Source organism: Lonchura striata, chromosome 37 (genome assembly GCF_050655825.1).
Source record: "Lonchura striata isolate lonStrDom1 chromosome 37, ASM5065582v1, whole genome shotgun sequence".
Classification (NCBI taxonomy): domain Eukaryota; kingdom Metazoa; phylum Chordata; class Aves; order Passeriformes; family Estrildidae; genus Lonchura; species Lonchura striata.
The window spans coordinates 14,297,953-14,316,754 of NC_140739.1; the positions used below are offsets into that span (position 1 = coordinate 14,297,953).

The window sequence follows — 18,802 nt, forward strand, 5'->3', positions numbered from 1 at the left end:
AATTTTCACTTTTTTTCCCCAAATTTTGGTTGATTTTCCCCAAAAATTCAAGATTTTCCCCGAATTTTGCTCTTTTCTCACCCAAATTTTGACATTTTTCCCCCCAAATTTTTGTGATTTTTCCCCCAAATTTTCCTCTTTTCTCACCCAAATTTTGACATTTTTCCCCCCACATTTTTGTGATTTTCTCCCCCCCAAAAATTCCAGATTTTCCCCTGAATTTTGCTCTTTTCTCACCCAAATTTTGACATTTTTCCCCCCAATTTTTTGTGATTTCCCCCCCAAAAGTCCCTGGTTTCCCCTGGATTTTTAAATTTGCCCAAAATTCGTTTTTTTCCCCCCAAATTCGGGCTCACCACGCGCTCCATGACGGCGACGAAGGCCCAGAACGCTTCGGCCTCGTCGGGGCAGACGGAGACCAGGGGGGCCAGGACCTCGCTCATCCCCCCCACGTACCCTGCACCCAAAATTTGGGAACCCAAAATTCGGGAGATCCCAAAATTTGGGGGGTCCCCAAAAAATTCCCCAAAAAATCCCGAATTTTCCCCCAAAAATTCCATCAAAAATCGCGAATTTCCCCTAAAAATTCCCTCAAAAATAGCGAATTTACGGTCAAAAATCATAAATTTCCTCCCAAAAAAATCCTAAAATTTGACACCAAAAAATCCCAAAATTCCCCCCCAAAAAAATCCCAAAATTTCCCCAAAAATTCCCTCAAAAATCCCGATTTTCCCCCAGGACCTCGCTCATCCCCCCCACGTACCCTGAGACCAAAATTTGGGAACCCAAAATTCGGGAGATCCCAAAATTTGGGGGGTCCCCAAAAAATTCCCCAAAAAATCCCGAATCTTCCCAAAAAATTCCATCAAAAATCGCGAATTTCCCCTCAAAATTCGCTCAAAAATAGCGAATTTACGGTCAAAATTCCCAAATTTCCTCCCCAAAAAAATCCTAAAATTTGACACCAAAAAATCCCAAAATTCCCCCCAAAAAAATCCCAAAATTCCCCCCAAAAAATCCTAAGATTTGCCCCAAAAAATTCCAAATTTTCCCCAAAAATTCCCTCAAAAATCCCGATTTTCCCCCAGGCCCTCGCTCATCCCCCCCACGTACCCTGAGACCAAAATTTGGGAACCCAAAATTCGGGAGATCCCAAAATTTGGGGGGTCCCCAAAAAATCCCGAATTTTCCCCAAAAAAATTCCATCAAAAATCGCGAATTTCCCCTCAAAATTCCCTCAAAAATAGCGAATTTACGGTCAAAAATCATAAATTTCCTCCCCAAAAAAATCCTAAAATTTGACACCAAAAAATCCCAAAATTCCCCCCAAAAAAATCCCAAAATTCCCCCCAAAAAATCCTAAGATTTGCCCCAAAAAATCCCAAATTTTCCCCAAAAATTCCCTCAAAAATCCCGAATTTCCCCCAGGACCTCGCTCATCCCCCCCACGTACCCTGAGACCAAAATTTGGGAACCCAAAATTCGGGAGATCCCAAAATTTGGGGGGTCCCCAAAAAATTCCCCAAAAAAATCCCGAATTTTCCCCCAAAAATTTCATCAAGAATCGTGAATTTCCCCTCAAAATTCCCTCAAAAATAGCGAATTTCCGCTCAAAATCCCCAAATTTCCCCCCCCAAAAAAATCCCAACATTTGCCCCAAAAAATCCCAAAATTCCCCCCAAAAAAATCCCAAATTTCCCCCAAAATCCCCAAAAATCCAAAAAAAGTCGCCAAAAAAAAATCCCCCCAAAACCTCCAAATAATCAAAGAAAATCCCAAAAAATTCCCCCAAAATCCCCAAAAATCCCCCCAAATCCCCCCAAATTTCCCAAAATTCCCAAAAATCCCCAAATTTTCCCAAAATTCCCAAATTTGTGGTTTCACCGAGGTCCAAGTGGAACATGCAGAAGGTCAGGAGAGCCCTGAACCCCAAATCCCCAAAATCCCAACAAAAATCCCCCCAAAATCCCCCAAAATCCCCAAATTTTGCAAAAACCCCCCAAAATCCGCAAATTCTCCCCAAAACCCCCAAATTTTCCCAAAAAAATCCCCAAAAATCCCAAAAAAGTCGCCAAAAAATCCCCCGTAAACCTCCGAATAATCCAAAAAAATCCCCAAAAATTCCCCCCAAAATCCCCAAAAATCGCCCAAAAAATCCCCCAAAACTCCCCCCAAATTCCCCCAAAATTCCCAAAATCCCCCAAAATCCCCAAATCTCCCCAAAATTGCCCAAAATTGGGTTTTTTTTACCCAGATAGAAGTGGAACATGCAGAAGGTCAGGAGAGCCCTGAACCCCAAATCCCCCAAATCCCAACAAAAATCCCCAAAATCCCCCCAAAATTCCCAAAAATCCCCAAAATTCCCCAAAATCCCCAAATCTCCCCAAAATTGCCCAAAATTGTGATTTTTTACCCAGGTCGAAGTGGAACATGCAGAAGGTGAGCAGCAGCTCCCGCAGCCGCGCCGGCGGCGCCCAGGGCGGGGCCCGCGCCAGGTCCCGCTCTCGGAGATTTGGGGGAATTTTGGGACATTTTGGGACATTTTGGGACATTTTGGGACTTTTTGGGACATTTTGGGATTTTTTGGGGATTTTTGGAGGAGATTTGGGGACATTTTGGGGAGAGTTCAGGGGGATTTGGGGACATTTTAAGGACATTTTTGGGGATATTTCGGGGGAGTTTTGGGATTTTTTGGGATATTTTGGGATTTTTTTGGGGATATTTTGGGATTTTTTTGGGGATATTTTGGGGATGTTTGGGACATTTTGGATTTTTGGGGGGATTTGGGGGAGATTTGGGGACATTTTGGGATTTTTTGGGATTTTTTGGGGGACATTTGGGAATGTTGGGGATGTTGGGGGAAGATTTTGAGACATTTTTGGGGAGATTTTTGGGATATTTGGGGACAAATTGGGACTTTTGGGGGACATTTAGGGGGAGATTTGGGTTTTTGGGGGGATTTTTGGTGATTTTGGGATTATTTTTGGGGTGATTTTGGGATTATTTTTGGGGTGATTTTTGGGTGATTTTGAGATGATTTGGGGGAGATTTTTTGGTGATTTTGGGGTGTTTTTTGGAGTGATTTTGGCTGATTTTGGGTGATTTTTGGGGTAATTTTGGGGCTGATTTTGGGGTGATTTTTGGGATATTTTTGGGGTGATTTTTGGGTGATTTTGGGGTGATTTTGGGGAGATTTTTTGGGTGATTTTTGGGTGATTTTGGGGTGATTTTTGGGTGATTTTGGGGTAACGTTTGGGGTGATTTTTGCAGTGATTTTGGGGTCATTTTTGGGTGATCTTTACAGTGATTTTTGGGATATTTTTGGGGCGACTTTGGGGTAATTTTGGGGTGATTTTGGGGTGTTTTTTTGGATGATTTTTGGGTGATTTTGGGGTGATCTTTGCAGTGATTTTGGGGTGATTTTGCAGTGATTTTTGGGATATTTTTGGGGTGATTTTGGGGGATTTTGGGGTGATTTTTGGGATATTTTTTGGCTGATTTTTGGGTGATTTTGGGGTAATGTTTGGGGTGATTTTTAGGAGATTTTGGGGTCATTTTTGGGTGATTTTTGCAGTGATTTTTGGGATATTTTAGGGGTGATTTTGGGGTGATTTTGGGGTGATCTTTGCAGTGATTTTGGGGTGATTTTGGGATATTTTTGGGGTGATTTTGGGGTGGTTTTGGGGTGATTTTGGGATGATTTTGGGATATTTTTGGGATATTTTTGGGGTGATTTGGGGGTGATTTTGGGGAGATTTTGGGGTGATTTGGGGGTGATTTTGGGGTGATTTTGGGGTGTTTTTTTGGATGATTTTTGGGTGATTTTGGGGTGATTTTTGCAGTGATTTTGGGGTGATTTTGCAGTGATTTCTGGGATATTTTTAGGGTGATTTTTGGGTGATTTTGGGGTGATCTTTGCAGTGATTTTGGGGTGATTTTGGGATATTTTTGGGGTGATTTTGGGGCGATTTGGGGGGATTTTGGCTCTCACCCATGCGCTCCCGGTAGCCGCTGAGGATTTTGTTCCTGCGCAGCTGCCCCGGGCTCAGCGAGCGCCACTGGAGCTTCATCCGGAAATAATCCTCCCTGGAAAAGCACCCCAAAAACACCTGAGCACCCCAAAAATGTCCTGAGCACCCCAAAAACATCCTGAGCACCCCAAAAACGTCCTGAGCACCCCAAAAACACCTGAGCACCCCAAAACCACCCCAAAAAACACCCTGAGCAACCCAAAAAACATCCTGAGCACCCCAAAAACAGCCAAAAACACCCCAAAAAACACCTGAGCACCCCAAAAAACATCCTGAGTACCCCAAAAACATCCTGAGCACCCCAAAAAACACCCTGAGCACCCCAAAAACGTCCTGAGCACCCCAAAAACATCCTGAGCACCCCAAAAAACATCCTGAGCAACCCAAAAAACACCTGAGCACCCCAAAAACACCTGAGCACCCCAAAAACATCCTGAGCACCCCAAAAAACATCCTGAGCAACCCAAAAACATCCTGAGCAACCCAAAAAACATCCTGAGCAACCCAAAAACATCCTGAGCACCCCAAAAAACACCCTGAGCACCCCAAAAACATCCTGAGCACCCCAAAAACATCCTGAGCACCCCAAAAAACATCCTGAGCAACCCAAAAAACACCTGAGCACCCCAAAAACACCTGAGCACCCCAAAAACATCCTGAGCACCCCAAAAACAGCCAAAACCACCCCAAAAAACACCCTGAGCACCCCAAAAACATCCTGAGCACCCCAAAAACGTCCTGAGCACCCCAAAAAACACCTGAGCACCCCAAAAACGTCCTGAGCACCCCAAAACCACCCCAAAAAACACCCTGAGCAACCCAAAAAACATCCTGAGCACCCCAAAAACAGCCAAAAACACCCCAAAAAACACCTGAGCACCCCAAAAACATCCTGAGCACCACAAAAACGTCCTGAGCACCCCAAAAAACACCTGAGCACCCCAAAAACGTCCTGAGCACCCCAAAAACAGCCAAAAACACCCCAAAAAACACCTGAGCACCCCAAAAAACATCCTGAGCACCCCAAAAACGTCCTGAGCACCCCAAAAACAGCCAAAAACACCCCAAAAAACACCTGAGCAACCCAAAAACATCCTGAGCACCCCAAAAACGTCCTGAGCACCCCAAAAATGTCCTGAGCACCCCAAAAACAGCCAAAACCACCCCAAAAAACACCCTGAGCACCCCAAAAAACACCCTGAGCCCCCCAAAAAACATCAATAGCACCCCAAAAACATCCTGAGCACCCCAAAAAACATCCTGAGCAACCCAAAAACATCCTGAGCACCCCAAAAACGTCCTGAGCACCCCAAAACCAGCCAAAACCACCCCAAAAAACACCCTGAGCACCCCAAAAACATCCTGAGCACCCGAAAAACGGCCCTAAACCAGTCAAAAACATCCTGAGCACCCCAAAAAACATCCTGAGCACCCCAAAAACATCCTGAGCACCCCAAAAACAGCCAAAAACACCCCAAAAACGGCCCAAAAACAGTCAAAAACATCCTGAGCACCCGAAAAATGGCGAAAACCACCCCAAAAAACATCCTGAGCACCCCAAAAATGGGGGAAAACACCCAAACACGGCCCAAAAACAGTCAAAAACATCCTGAGCACCCCAAAAAAAGCCAAACCCACCCCACACCCCGATTCTGACCCCCACACCCCAATTCTGACCCCCCAACCCCAATTCCGACCCCCGAACCCCAATTCCGACCCCCGAACCCCAATTCCGACCCCCGAACCCCAATTCTGACCCCCGCACCCCCATTCTGACCCCCACACCCCCATTTTGACCCCCGAACCCCCATTTTGACCCCCGAACCCCAATTCTGACCCCCGCACCCCCATTTTGACCCCCACACCCCCATTCTGACCCCCGAACCCCCATTTTGACCCCCCGCACCCCCATTTTGACCCCCACACCCCAATTCTGACCCCGCACCCCCATTCTGACCCCCACACCCCCATTTTGACCCCCGCACCCCCATTTTGACCCCCTGCTCCCCATTCTGACCCCTCTGACCTGCGGGTGCCCCCGGGGCTCTCGGGGGTCCCCCCGGGCTCCCCCAAATTCCGCAGCCCCAGCAGGAAGGGCCAGGCCCGGGCCCGGAGCGCGGGGAGCACGCCCTGCGGGATTCGGGGAATTTGGGGGGATTTGGGGGATTTGGGGAATTTGGGGGAATTTGGGGGGATTTGGGGAGATTTGGGGGGATTTGGGGGATTTGGGGGGATTTGGGGGATTTGGGGGGATTTGGGGAGATTTGGGGGGATTTGGGGGGATTTGGGGGATTTGGGGGGATTTGGGGAGATTTGGGGGGATTTGGGGGATTTGGGGGGATTTGGGGGATTTGGGGGGATTTGGGGAGATTTGGGGGGATTTGGGGGGATTTGGGGGATTTGGGGGGAGATTTGGGGGGATTTGGGGGGATTTGGGGAGATTTGGGGGGATTTGGGGGGATTTGGGGGAGGTTTGGGGGGATTTTGGGGGGATTTGGGGGAGGTTTGGGGGGATTTGGGGGGATTTGGGGGATTTGGGGGGATTTGGGGGGATTTGGGGGAGGTTTGGGGGGATTTTGGGGGGATTTGGGGGGATTTGGGGGATTTGGGGAGATTTGGGGGGATTTGGGGGGATTTGGGGGGATTTGGGGAGATTTGGGGGGATTTGGGGGGATTTGGGGGGATTTGGGGGATTTGGGGGGATTTGGGGGGATTTGGGGGAGGTTTGGGGGGATTTTGGGGGGATTTGGGGGGATTTGGGGGATTTGGGGAGATTTGGGGGGATTTGGGGGGATTTGGGGGGATTTGGGGAGATTTGGGGGGATTTGGGGGGATTTGGGGGATTTTGGGGAGATTTGGGGGATTTTGGTATATTTGGGGGGATTTTGGGGAAATTTGGGGGGATTTGGGGGGATTTAGGGGGATTTAGGGGGCATTTGGGGGATTTCGGGGGGAATTTGGGGGGGATTTGGAATATTTGGGGGGTTTGGGGGAGATTTGAGGAGATTTGGGGGGATTTGGGGAGATTTTGAAATATTTGGGGGGATTTGGTGGATTTTGGGGGGATTTGGGGAAATTTTGGGGGGGCATGGGGAGATTTTAGGGGATTTTGGGGGGATTTGGGTGGAATTTGGGGAGATTTTGGGGTGATTTGGGGGAGATTTGGGGGAGATTTGGGGGAGATTTGGGGGGAATATGGAGAGATTTTCATGAATTTGGGGAGATTTGGGGAAGGTTTGGGGTCTGTGGGGGGATTTTGGGGGGATCTTGGTGGATTTGGGGAGATTTTGGGGAGGTTTGAGGAGATTTTGGGGGGATATGGGGAGATTTGGGGGATTTGGGGAGATCTTCGAGGGGTTTGGGGATGTTTTTGGGGCGGATTTGGGATTTTTGGGACATTTTTGGGGACATTTGGGGGGAATATGGGATTTTGGGGACATTTTGGGGGGAATTTGGAATTTTTAGGGACATTTTGGGGCGGATTTGGGATTTTTGGGGGATTTTTTGGGGGGATTTGGGATTTTTGGGGACATTTGGGGGGATTTGGGATTTTTGTGGGGTTTTGGGGAGGATTTTGGGATTTTTTGGGGACCTTTGGGGTCAATTTGGGGTCAATTTGGGGCGCCCATCCCTGGCCCCGCCCACTCTGGCCCCGCCCACTCTGGCCCCGCCCACTCCGGCCCCGCCCACTCTGGCCCCGCCCCTCACCCCCCTGAAGATTCGCTCCCGCAGCACTTCCGGGTCCAGGCCACGCCCCCAATCGGCGGCAGCCAATGGCGGCCCTCGGGCGGGGCGGGGCCCCAGCGGCACCTGGAAAGGGGCGGGGCTTATTAGGCCACGCCCCCATTGAAAAAACCGCCCCTAAAATCCCCCAAAATATCTGAAATTCACCCGAAAATCTCTTAAATCCCCCCAAAATCCCTCCCGAAACCCCAAAATTCCCCCAAATCCCCCCAAAATCCCACCCGAAACCCGCAAATTCCCCCAAATCCCCCCAAAATCCCACCCGAAACCCCCAAATTCCCCCAAATCCCCCCAAAATCCCTCCCGAAAACACCAAAATTCCCCCAAATCCCCCCAAAATCCCTCCCGAAACCCCAAAATTCCCCCAAATCCCCCCAAAATCCCTCCCGAAAACACCAAAATCCCCCCAGAACTCCCTCCAAATCCCCCCTTTAGGCCCCGCCCCCTTTTAGCACCGCCCAATCACCTTGCTGAACTCCTTGCTGGGCGGCTCCGGCCCCGCCCCTTTTAGCCCCGCCCCTTTAATCCCCGACCAATCACCTCGCTGCTCTCCTTGAGTGGCAGCTCCGGCCCCGCCCCTTTAGGCCCCGCCCCCTTTTCCCCTGTCCAATCACCTCACTGCTCTCCTTGAGTGGCAGCTCCGGCCCCGCCCCTTTCGGCCCCGCCCCCTTTTCCCCGACCAATCACCTCGCTGCTCTCCTTGAGTGGCAGCTCCGGCCCCGCCCCTTTAGGCCCCGCCCCTTTAACCCCCGGCCAATCACCTCGCTGCTCTCCTTGAGTGGCAGCTCCGGCCCCGCCCCTTTAGGCCCCGCCCCCTTTTCCCCTGTCCAATCACCTCGCTGCTCTCCTTGAGTGGCAGCTCCGGCCCCGCCCCTTTGGGCCCCGCCCCCCCGGGGCGGCGGCGCCGGGACCGCGCAGGGGGCGCTGGGGAGGGGCTCAGGACCCCGAAACGGCCCCAAATCACCCCAAAAATAACCCCAAAACTGCCCGAAATCACCCCAAAAACGGACCCGAAAATAGCCCCGAAACGGCCCGAAATCAGCCCAAAAACAGACCCGAAAATAGCCCCGAAACGGCCCGAAATCACCCCAAAAACGGACCCGAAACTGCCCGAAATCACCCCAAAAACGGACCCGAAACTGCCCGAAATCAGCCCAAAAACGGACCCGAAAATGGACCCGAAACAGCCCGAAATCACCCCAAAAATGGACCCGAAACTGCCCGAAATTACCCCAAAAACGGACCCGAAAATAGCCCCGAAACTGCCCGAAATCAGCCCAAAAACAGACCCGAAACTGCCCGAAATTACCCCAAAAACAGACCCGAAACTGCCCGAAATCACCCCAAAAACAGACCCGAAAATAGCCCCGAAACTGCCCGAAATCAGCCCAAAAACAGACCCGAAACGGCCCGAAATCAGCCCAAAAACAGACCCGAAAATAGCCCCGAAACTGCCCGAAAATAGCCCCGAAATAATCCCAAAATAACCCCTAATAATCCCCAAAACAGCCCGAAATCATCCCAAAATAATCCCAAAATATTCCCGAAATAACCCCAAAAATATCCCAAAATAACCCCAAAATTATTCCCAAAAAACCCCAAATTAATCCCAAAATTATCCCAAAATAACCCCGAAATTATCCAAAATTATTCCCAAAATTATCCCAAAATATTCCCAAAATAACTGCAAAATCATCCCAAAATAACCCTGAAATTTTCCCAAAATTACCCCAAACTAATCTCAAATTTTTCACAAATTATCCCAAAATGTTCCCCGAATATTCCTAAAATATTCCCGAAATTACCCAAAAGTTATCCCAAAATTACCCCCAAATAACCCCAAAATATTCCCAAAATAACCCCAAAATGCTCCCAAAAAACCCCAAATTAATCCCAAAATTATCCCAAAATAACCCCGAAATTATCCCAAAATCATCCCAAAATTATCCCAAAATTTTCCCAAAATATTCCCAAACCCATCCCAGGACCCGCCCATTTTGGGGACCCCCTCCCATTTTAGGACCCCCCCCATTTTAGGACCCCCCCCCCAAATTTTTGGGGACCCCCCCCATTTTGTGACCCTCCCATACTTTAGACCCCCCCATTATTTTGGGGACCCCCCCTCAAATTTTGGGGACCCCCCCATTTCAGTGTCCCCCCCCCCCATTTTTAGAACCCCCCCATTTTTAGGACCCCCTCCCCAATTTTGGGCCCCCCCCAACTTTGGGACCCCCTCCCCATTTTTGGGGACCCCCTCCCCATTTTTGGGGACCCCCCCTCAAATTTTGGGGTGCTCACGGTGACCAGGCCGGGCTCCAGGGGGGGCGCGGGGGGCTCCAGGAGCAGCAGCCGGGGGTCCCGGGGGTCCCTGAAATTGGGGAGGGGTCCCTGAAATTGGGGAGGGGTCCCCAAATTGGGGAGGTGTCCCAAAATTGGGGAGGGGTCCCCAAATTGGGGAGGGGTCCCAAAATTGGGGAGGGGTCCCCAAAATTGGGGAGGGGTCCCAAAATTGGGGAGGGGTCCCTGAAATTGGGGAGGGGTCCCAAAATTGGGGAGGGGTCCCCAAAATTGGGGAGGGGTCCCAAAATTGGGGAGGGGTCCCTGAAATTGGGGAGGGGTCCCCAAAATTGGGGAGGGGTCCCTGAAATTGGGGAGGGGTCCCCAAAATTGGGGAGGGGTCCCGGAATTGGGGAGGGGTCCCCAAATTGGGGAGGGGTCCCGAAATTGGGGAGGGGTCCCCAAATTGGGGAGGGGTCCCTAAATTGGGGAGGGGTCCCTAAATTGGGGAGAGGTCCCCGGAATTGGGGAGGGGTCCCTGAAATTGGGGAGGGGTCCCGGGGGTCTCTGGGGTTTTGGGGTATTTTTGGGGGTTTTTGGGGAGACTTTTTAGGGTAATTTCGGGTGGATTTTGGGGTTTTTGGGAGGATTTTTGGGGTATTTTTCAGGGGATTTTTGGGGTATTTTTGAGTGGATTTTTGGGGTTTTTGGGGAGGGTTTTTGGGGGGTTTTTGGGAGGGTTTTTAGGGTATTTTTGGGGTTTTTGGGGAGGGTTTTTAGGGGATTTTCGGGTGGATTTTTGGGGTTTATGGGGAGGGTTTTTGGGGTGTTTTTGGGAGGATTTTTGGGGTATTTTTGGGGTTTTCGGCAGGTTTTTGGGGTGTTTTTGGGTGGATTTTTGGGGTTTTTGGGGAGGGTTTTTGGGGGGTTTTTGGGTGGATTTTTGGGGTATTTTTGGTGTTTTTGGGAGGATTTTTGGGTGTTTTTGGGTGGATTTTTGGGGTGTTTTTGGGTGGATTTTTGGGGTTTTTGGTGAGGGTTTTTGGGGTATTTTTGGGAGGATTTTTGGGGTTTTTGGGGAGGGTTTTTGGGGTATTTTCAGGTGGATTTTTGGGGTGTTTTTAGGTGGATTTTTGGGGTTTTTTGGGTGGATTTTTGGGGTTTTTGGGGAGGGTTTTTGGAGTGTTTTTGGGAGGATTTTTGGGGTATTTTGGGGGTTTTTGGGGAGGGTTTTTGGGGTGTTTTTGGGTGGATTTTTGGGGTTTTTGGGGAGGGTTTTTGGGGTGTTTTTGGGAGGATTTTTGGGGTGTTTTTGGGAGGGTTTTTGGGGTATTTTTGGGTGGATTTTTGGGGTATTTTTGGGTGGATTTTTGGGGTATTTTTGGGGGTTTTGGCAGGTTTTTGGGGAGGGTTTTTGGGAGGATTTTTGGGGTATTTTTCAGGGGATTTTTGGGGTTTTGGGGAGGGTTTTTGGGGTATTTTTGGGAGGATTTTTGGGGTTTTTGGGGAGGGTTTTTAAGGTGTTTTTCGGGTGGATTTTTGGGGTGTTTTTGGGTGGATTTTTGGGGTTTTTGGGAGGATTTTTGGGGTATTTTTGGGTGGATTTTTGGGGTTTTTGGGGTGGATTTTTGGGGTGTTTTTGGGTGGATTTTTGGGGTTTTTGGGGAGGGTTTTTGGGGTGTTTTTGGGTGGATTTTGGGGGTTTTTGGGGAGGATTTTTGGGGTACTTTGGGGTTTTTGGGGTATTTTTCGGTGGATTTTGGGGATTTTTGGGGAGGGTTTTTGGGAGGATTTTTGGGGTATTTTTTGGGTGGATTTTTGGGGTTTTTGGGGAGGTTTTTTGGGAAGGGTTTTTGGGGTGTTTTCGGGTGGATTTTGGGGATTTTGGGGAGTGTTCTTGGGGTGTTTTTGGGTGGATTTTTGGGGTTTTGGGGAGGATTTTTGGGGTATTTTGGGGTTTTTGGGGAGGATTTTTAGGGTATTTTGGGGTTTTTGGGGAGGGTTTTTGGGTGGATTTTTGGGGTATTTTTCAGGGGATTTTTGGGGTGGATTTTTGGGTGGTTTTGGGTGGATTTTTGGGGTTTATGGGGAGGGTTTTTGGGGTGTTTTTGGGGTGGATTTTTGGGGTGTTTTTAGGTGGATTTTTGGGGTTTTTGGGGAGGGTTTTGGGGGTATTTTTGGGTGGATTTTTGGGGTGTTTTTAGGTGGATTTTTGGGGTATTTTTGGGTGGATTTTTGGGGTTTTTGGGGAGGGTTTTTGGGGTGTTTTTGGGAGGATTTTTGGGGTGTTTTTGGGAGGGTTTTTGGGGGGTTTTTGGGTGGATTTTTGGGGTTTTTGGGGTTTTTGGCAGGTTTTTGGGGTGTTTTTCGGGGGTGACTCACGGGCGCAGTCGTGACCCCAAAAGTCTCCGGAGTTTTCGGAGCCCCCCCCGGGGGAGGCGCAGGGGGGGGGGGCGGGGCCCCCCCCGGGGCAGCAGCTCCAAAATTGGGGGGCCCGGCCCGGGGGGGCCCCGGCGGAGCCCCCGCAGCTCCCGCAGGGGCAGCGAGAACCCCCGGGCCCAGCCTGGAAACGAACCAAAAATGGAGAAATTTCACCCAAAAATCCCCCCGCAGCTCCCGCAGGGGCAGCGAGAACCCCCGGGCCCAGCCTGGAAACGAACCAAAAATGGAGAAATTTAACCCAAAAATCGGCGCCAAAATCGCCCAAAAATCGGCGCCGAAATTGCCCAAAAATCACCAAAAAAACCACCAAAAATTGAGAAATTTAACCCAAAACCGCCCCCGCAGCTCCCGCAGGGGCAGCGAGAACCCCCCGGCCCAGCCTGGAAATGAACCAAAAATAGGCAAATTCCACCCAAAAATCGGCGCCGAAATCGCCCAAAAATCACCAAAAAAACCACCAAAAATGGGCAAATTTCACCCAAAAATCGGCGCCGAAATCGCCCAAAAAATCACCGAAAAAACCACCAAAAATCAAGAAATTTAACTCAAAAATCGGCTCCGAAATCGCCCAAAAATCACCAAAAAAACCACCAAAAATCGGGAAATTTCACCCAAAAATCCCCCCGCAGCTCCCGCAGGGGCAGCGAGAACCCCCCGGCCCAGCCTGGAAACGAACCAAAAATGGGCAAATTCCACCCAAAAATCAGCGCCGAAATCGCCCAAAAATCGGCGCCGAAATCGCCCAAAAATCACCAAAAAAACACCAAAAATCGGCTCCGAGATCGCCCCAAAATCACCAAAAAACCACCAAAAATGGGCAAATTTCACCCAAAAATCAGCTCCAAAATTGCCCAAAAATCACCAAAAAAACCACCAAAAATGGGCAAATTTCACCCAAAAATCGGCTCCGAAATCAGCCAAAAATCACCAAAATTCACCCAAAAATGGGGAAATTTCACCCAAAAATCCGCTCTGAAATCGCCCAAAAATCAGCAAATTCACCAAAAAATCAGCTCCAAAATCGTCCAAAAGTCGGCAAAAAACCTACCAAAAATTGGTAAAATTTACCAAAAATAGGCTCCGAAATTGCCCAAAAATCACCAAAAAAACCACCAAAAATCGGGAAATTTCACCCAAAAATCGGCTCCAAAATCGCCCAAAAATCACCAAAAAACCCACCAAAAATCGAGAAATTTCACCCAAAAATCAGCTCCAAAATCGCCTAAAAATCCCACAGAAATCGCTAAAAAAATCCCACTGAAATCAGCCAAAAATCAGCAAAATTCAGCGAAAAATCAGCAAAATTACCCCAAAAATCAACTCTGAAATTGCCCAAAAATCAGTAAAATTTACCCAAAAATTGGATCTGAAATCAGCCAAAAATCAGCAAAATTCACCCAAAAATCAGCTCCAAAATCGCCCAAAAATCGGCAAAATTTTTCCCATTTTTTCTCCTCAAAATTTCCCTCCAAAATCTCCCAATTCTCCTCCAAAGTCCCAAAATTTTCCCCCAAAATTCCTCTGAAATTCCCCCATAATTTCCCAAAATTCCCCAAAATTTCTTCAAATTTTTCCCAAACCTCCATAAAATCCCCCCAATTTTTCCCTGAATTCCCCAAATTTCCCAAAATTCCCCCAAAATCCCCCCAAATTCCCCCCAATGTTCCTAAAATTCCCCCAAAATCCCCAAAACTTCCCAAATTTTTCCCAAATTTTCCCCAAAATTCCCCAAATGTCCCAAAGTTCCCCAAAATCCCCCCAGATTCCCCCCAATGTTCCCAAAATTCCCAAAATCCCCCCAAAATACCCAAAACTTCCCAAATTTCCCCCAAAATTCCCCAAATGTCCCAAAATTCCCCCAAAATTTCCCCAATTTTCCCCAAAATTTCCCAAAACTTCCCAAATTTTCCCCAAAATTCCCCCAAATGTTCCCAAATTTCCCCCAAATTTCCCAAAACTTCCCAAATTTCCCTGAAATCCTCCAATTTTCCCCAATTTTCCCCTAAAATCCCCAAAATTCTCCCCAAATCCCCCAAGTTTTCCCCAAAATTGCCCCAAAATTCCCCCAATTTCCCCTGAAATTTCCCCAAAATCCCCCCAAATTCCCCCAAAACTTCCCAAATCTTCCCCAAAATTCCCCCGAAATTCCCACAAAATCCCCAAAACTTCCCAAATTTTCCCCAAAATTGCCCCTAATTTCCCAAAATTCCCAATTTTCCCGAAATTTCCCAAAATTTCCCAAATTTCCCCCGAATCCCGCTGGGTACCGGGGCGGGGCCGGGGGGGGCTCAGCACGGCCCAGTCGGGCTCGAAGCCGGGGTCGGGCGGCTCCTGGGAAAATTCGGGAATTTTGGGGGAAATTTGGGGAATTTTGGGGAATTTTGGGGATTTTGGGGGAAATTGGGAAAATCTGGGGAGAATTGGGAGAGATTTAGGGGGATTTTTGGGGAATTTCAGGGAAAATTGGGGAATTTTGGGAAAGTTGGGGGATTTTTGCGGGATTCTGGGGAAATTTGGGGGAGTTATGGGGTAAATTTTGGGGTAAATTGGAAAATTTTGGGGGAATTTTGGGAAGATATGGGGATTTTGGGGGAATTTTGGGGAAATTTCAGAAAATTGGGGGAGATTTGGGGGGATTTTTGGGGAATTTCAGGGAAAATTGGGGAATTTTGGGGATTTTGGGGAATTTTGGGCAAATTGGGGGAAAATTTGGAGGATTTTGGGGGAATTTCAGGGGAAATTGGGGAATTTTGGGGAATTTTGGGAGAATTTTGGGAAATCTGGAGGAATTTTGGGGGAAATTCGGGGAGTTTTGGGGTAAATTTGGGGAAATTTCAGAAAATTTCGGGAGAATTGGAGGAGATTTGTGGGGATTTTTGGGGAATTTCAGGGAGAATTGGGGAAATTTGGGGAAATTTGGGGGATTTTGGGGGGATTTAGGGGAAATTTGGGGGAATTTTGGGGAATTTCAGGGAGAATTGGGGAAATTTGGGGGAATTTTGGGAAATTTAAGGCAAATTTGGGGGATTTTTGGGGAATTTCAGGGAAAATTGGGGAAATTTGGGAAAGTTGGGGGATTTTGGGGGGATTTAGGGGAAATTTGTGGGAATTTTGGGGTAAATTTTGGGGTAAATTGGAAAAATTTGGGGGAATTTTGGGGGGATTTTTTGGGGTTATTTTGGGGTTTTTTTGGGGTTATTTTGGGCTTTTTTGGGGGTATTTTTTGGGTTATTTTGGGGTTATTTTTGGGGGTTTTTTGGGTTTTTTTGGGTTATTTTGGGTCATTTTGGGGTTATTTTGGGATGTTTTGGGGTTATTTTGGGGTTTTTTTTGGGTTTTTTGGGGTTATTTTGGGATGTTTTGGGGTTATTTTGGGGTTATTTTGGGGTTTTTTTGGGGTTATTTTGGGATGTTTTGGGGTCTCACCGTCTCCTCGGGGGGTTCCCAGTTCCCCTCCAGGGGTTCCCATTCCAGCACCAGGTCCTGGGGCTGCGGAACCAGTACAGACCAGTATGGACCAGTATGGACCAGTACAGATCAGTATGGACCAGTATGGACCAGTACGGACCAGTATGGACCAGTACAGACCAGTATGGACCAGTATGGACCAGTATAAACCAGTATAAACCAGTACAGACCAGTATAAATCAGTATAAACTAGTACAGACCAGTATGGACCAGTATAAACCAGTACGGACCAGTATGGACCAGTACGGACCAGTATAGACCAAAATGGACTAGTATGAACCAGCAAAAACTAGTATAAACCAGTACAAACCAGTATAAACCAGTACAAACCAGTATGGACCAGTATGGACCAGTACGAACCAGTATGGACCAGTATGGACCAGTACAGACCAGTATAACCCAGTACACACCAGTCCCTCCCAGTCCCTCCCAGTATAAACCAGTACACACCAGTATAAACCAGTACAAACCAGTACAACCCAATCCCCTCCCAGTCCCTCCCAGTATAAACCAGTACAAACCAGTATAAACCAGTACAAACCAGTACAACCCAATCCCCTCCCAGTCCATCCCAGTATAAACCAGTACAAACCAGTCCCCCCCAGTTCACTCCCAGTTCCCTCCCAGTTCCCCCCAGTCCCTCCCAGTATAAACCAGTATAAACCGGTACAAACCAGTCCAAACCAGTCCACACCAGTACACACCAGTATAACCAGTATAACCAGTATAACCAGTATAACCAGTACACACCAGTACACAGCAGTACACACCAGTCCAACCAGTCTAACCAGTCTAACCAGTCCCTCCCAGTCTAACCAGTCTAACCAGTCCCTCCCAGTCTAACCAGTCCACACCAGTCTAACCAGTCTAACCAGTCTAACCCGTCCCCACCAGTCTAACCAGTCCAACCAGTCCCTCCCAGTTTAACCAGTCTAACCAGTCCCTCCCAGTATAACCCAGTATAACCAGTCCAACCAGTCTAACCAGTCCAACCCGTCCCTCCCAGTCCCTCCCAGTATAACCAGTCTAACCAGTCCAACCAGTCCCTCCCAGTATAACCCAGTATAAACCAGTGTAACCAGTCTAACCAGTCTAACCAGTCCCCCCCAGTATAACCCAGTATAAACCAGTATAACCAGTCTAACCAGTCCCTCCCAGTATAACCAGTCTAACCAGTCCCTCCCAGTGTAACCAGTCTAACCAGTCTAACCAGTCCCTCCCAGTATAACCCAGTCTAACCAGTCTAACCAGTCCCTCCCAGTCTAACCAGTCTAACCAGTCCCTCCCAGTATAACCAGTCTAACCAGTATAACCCAGTCTAACCAGTCTAACCAGTATAACCCAGTATAACCCAGTATAACCCAGTATACCCAGTCCAAGCCGCACCCACGGGCGCGCGCAGGCGCAGCTCCCCGTGCAGCCGCGGGGGGAGGGGCCCCGGAACAGCCGCGGGCAGGGCCAGCAGCACCTGGGGGGAGGGGCGGGAACAGCCGGGGTCAAACAGGGGTCAAACAGGGGTCACTGGGGTCACCATGGGGTCAGCCGGGGGTCACTGGGGTCACCATGGGGTCATTGGGGTCACCATGGGGTCATTGGGGTCATTGGGGTCAGCTGGGGGTCATTGGGGTCAGCCAGGGGTCACCATGGGGTCACTGGGGTCATTGGGGTCACCATGGGGTCATTGGGGTCAGCTGGGGGTCATTGGGGTCAGCCAGGGGTCACCATGGGGTCACTGGGGTCATTGGGGTCACCATGGGGTCATTGGGGTCATTGGGGTCACCATGGGGTCATTGGGGTCACTGGGGTCACCATGGGGTCACTGGGGTCATTGGGGTCACCATGGGGTCACCATGGGGTCACTGGGGTCACCATGGGGTCATTGGGGTCACCATGGGGTCACCATGGGGTCAGCTGGGGTCATTGGGGTCACCATGGGGTCACTGGGGTCACCATGGGGTCATTGGGGTCACCATGGGGTCACCATGGGGTCACTGGGGTCACCATGGGGTCACCATGGGGTCACTGGGGTCACCATGGGGTCACTGGGGTCACCATGGGGTCATTGGGGTCACTGGGGTCATTGGGGTCACCATGGGGTCACTGGGGTCACCATGGGGTCATTGGGGTCACTGGGGTCATTGGGGTCACCATGGGGTCACTGGGGTCACTGGGGTCACTGGGGTCACCATGGGGTCAGCAAGGGGTCATTGGGGTCACCATGGGGTCACTGGGGTCATTGGGGTCACTGGGGTCATTGGGGTCACCATGGGGTCAGCAAGGGGTCATTGGGGTCACTGGGGTCACCATGGGGTCACCATGGGGTCACTGGGGTCACCATGGGGTCATTGGGGTCATTGGGGTCACTGGGGTCATTGGGGTCACCATGGGGTCACTGGGGTCACCATGGGGTCATTGGGGTCACCATGGGGTCACTGGGGTCATTGGGGTCATTGGGGTCATTGGGGTCACTGGGGTCACCATGGGGTCATTGGGGTCATTGGGGTCATTGGGGTCACTGGGGTCACCATGGGGTCATTGGGGTCATTGGGGTCACCATGGGGTCATTGGGGTCAGCCAGGGGTCACCATGGGGTCACCATGGGGTCATTGGGGTCACCATGGGGTCACCATGGGGTCATTGGGGTCATTGGGGTCATTGGGGTCACCCAGGGGTCATTTGGGTCATCCAGGGGTCACAGGGGTCACCCAGGGGTCACAGGGGTCACCCCGGGGTCACCCCGGGGTCACCCAGGAGTCATTGGGGTCACCCAGGGGTCACTGGGGTCACCCAGGGGTCACCCAGGGGTCACTGGGGAATTTTGGAGACTTTTGGGGGTATTT

General features: G+C 49.7%; 1 protein-coding gene across 10 annotated transcripts in view; it reads right to left on the reverse strand.

Annotated features, from left to right (window-relative positions):
- Positions 1 to 18,802, reverse strand: part of LOC110483043 (TBC1 domain family member 17-like) — a 31,275-nt gene that overhangs the window by 9,906 nt on the left and 2,567 nt on the right. For 8 of the 10 annotated variants that reach the window (XR_014951002.1, XM_085565812.1, XM_085565811.1 and 5 more), the window contains exons 2-11: positions 17,349 to 17,430; positions 15,921 to 15,983; positions 14,762 to 14,825; positions 12,435 to 12,615; positions 10,074 to 10,143; positions 7,740 to 7,841; positions 6,058 to 6,161; positions 3,992 to 4,086; positions 2,414 to 2,503; positions 357 to 457 (exon numbers count right to left, since the gene is read on the reverse strand). Coding sequence is in view for 9 of the 10 variants with exons in the window: in XM_085565812.1 (XP_085421938.1) it covers positions 357 to 457; positions 2,414 to 2,503; positions 3,992 to 4,086; positions 6,058 to 6,161; positions 7,740 to 7,841; positions 10,074 to 10,143; positions 12,435 to 12,615; positions 14,762 to 14,825; positions 15,921 to 15,983; positions 17,349 to 17,430 (952 nt within the window). In the remaining variant the exon portion in view is untranslated. The remainder of the gene's footprint in view (positions 1 to 356; positions 458 to 2,413; positions 2,504 to 3,991; positions 4,087 to 6,057; positions 6,162 to 7,739; positions 7,842 to 10,073; positions 10,144 to 12,434; positions 12,616 to 14,761; positions 14,826 to 15,920; positions 15,984 to 17,348; positions 17,431 to 18,802) is intronic. The other 2 variants (XM_085565813.1, XM_085565809.1) reach the window with 2 other exon arrangements.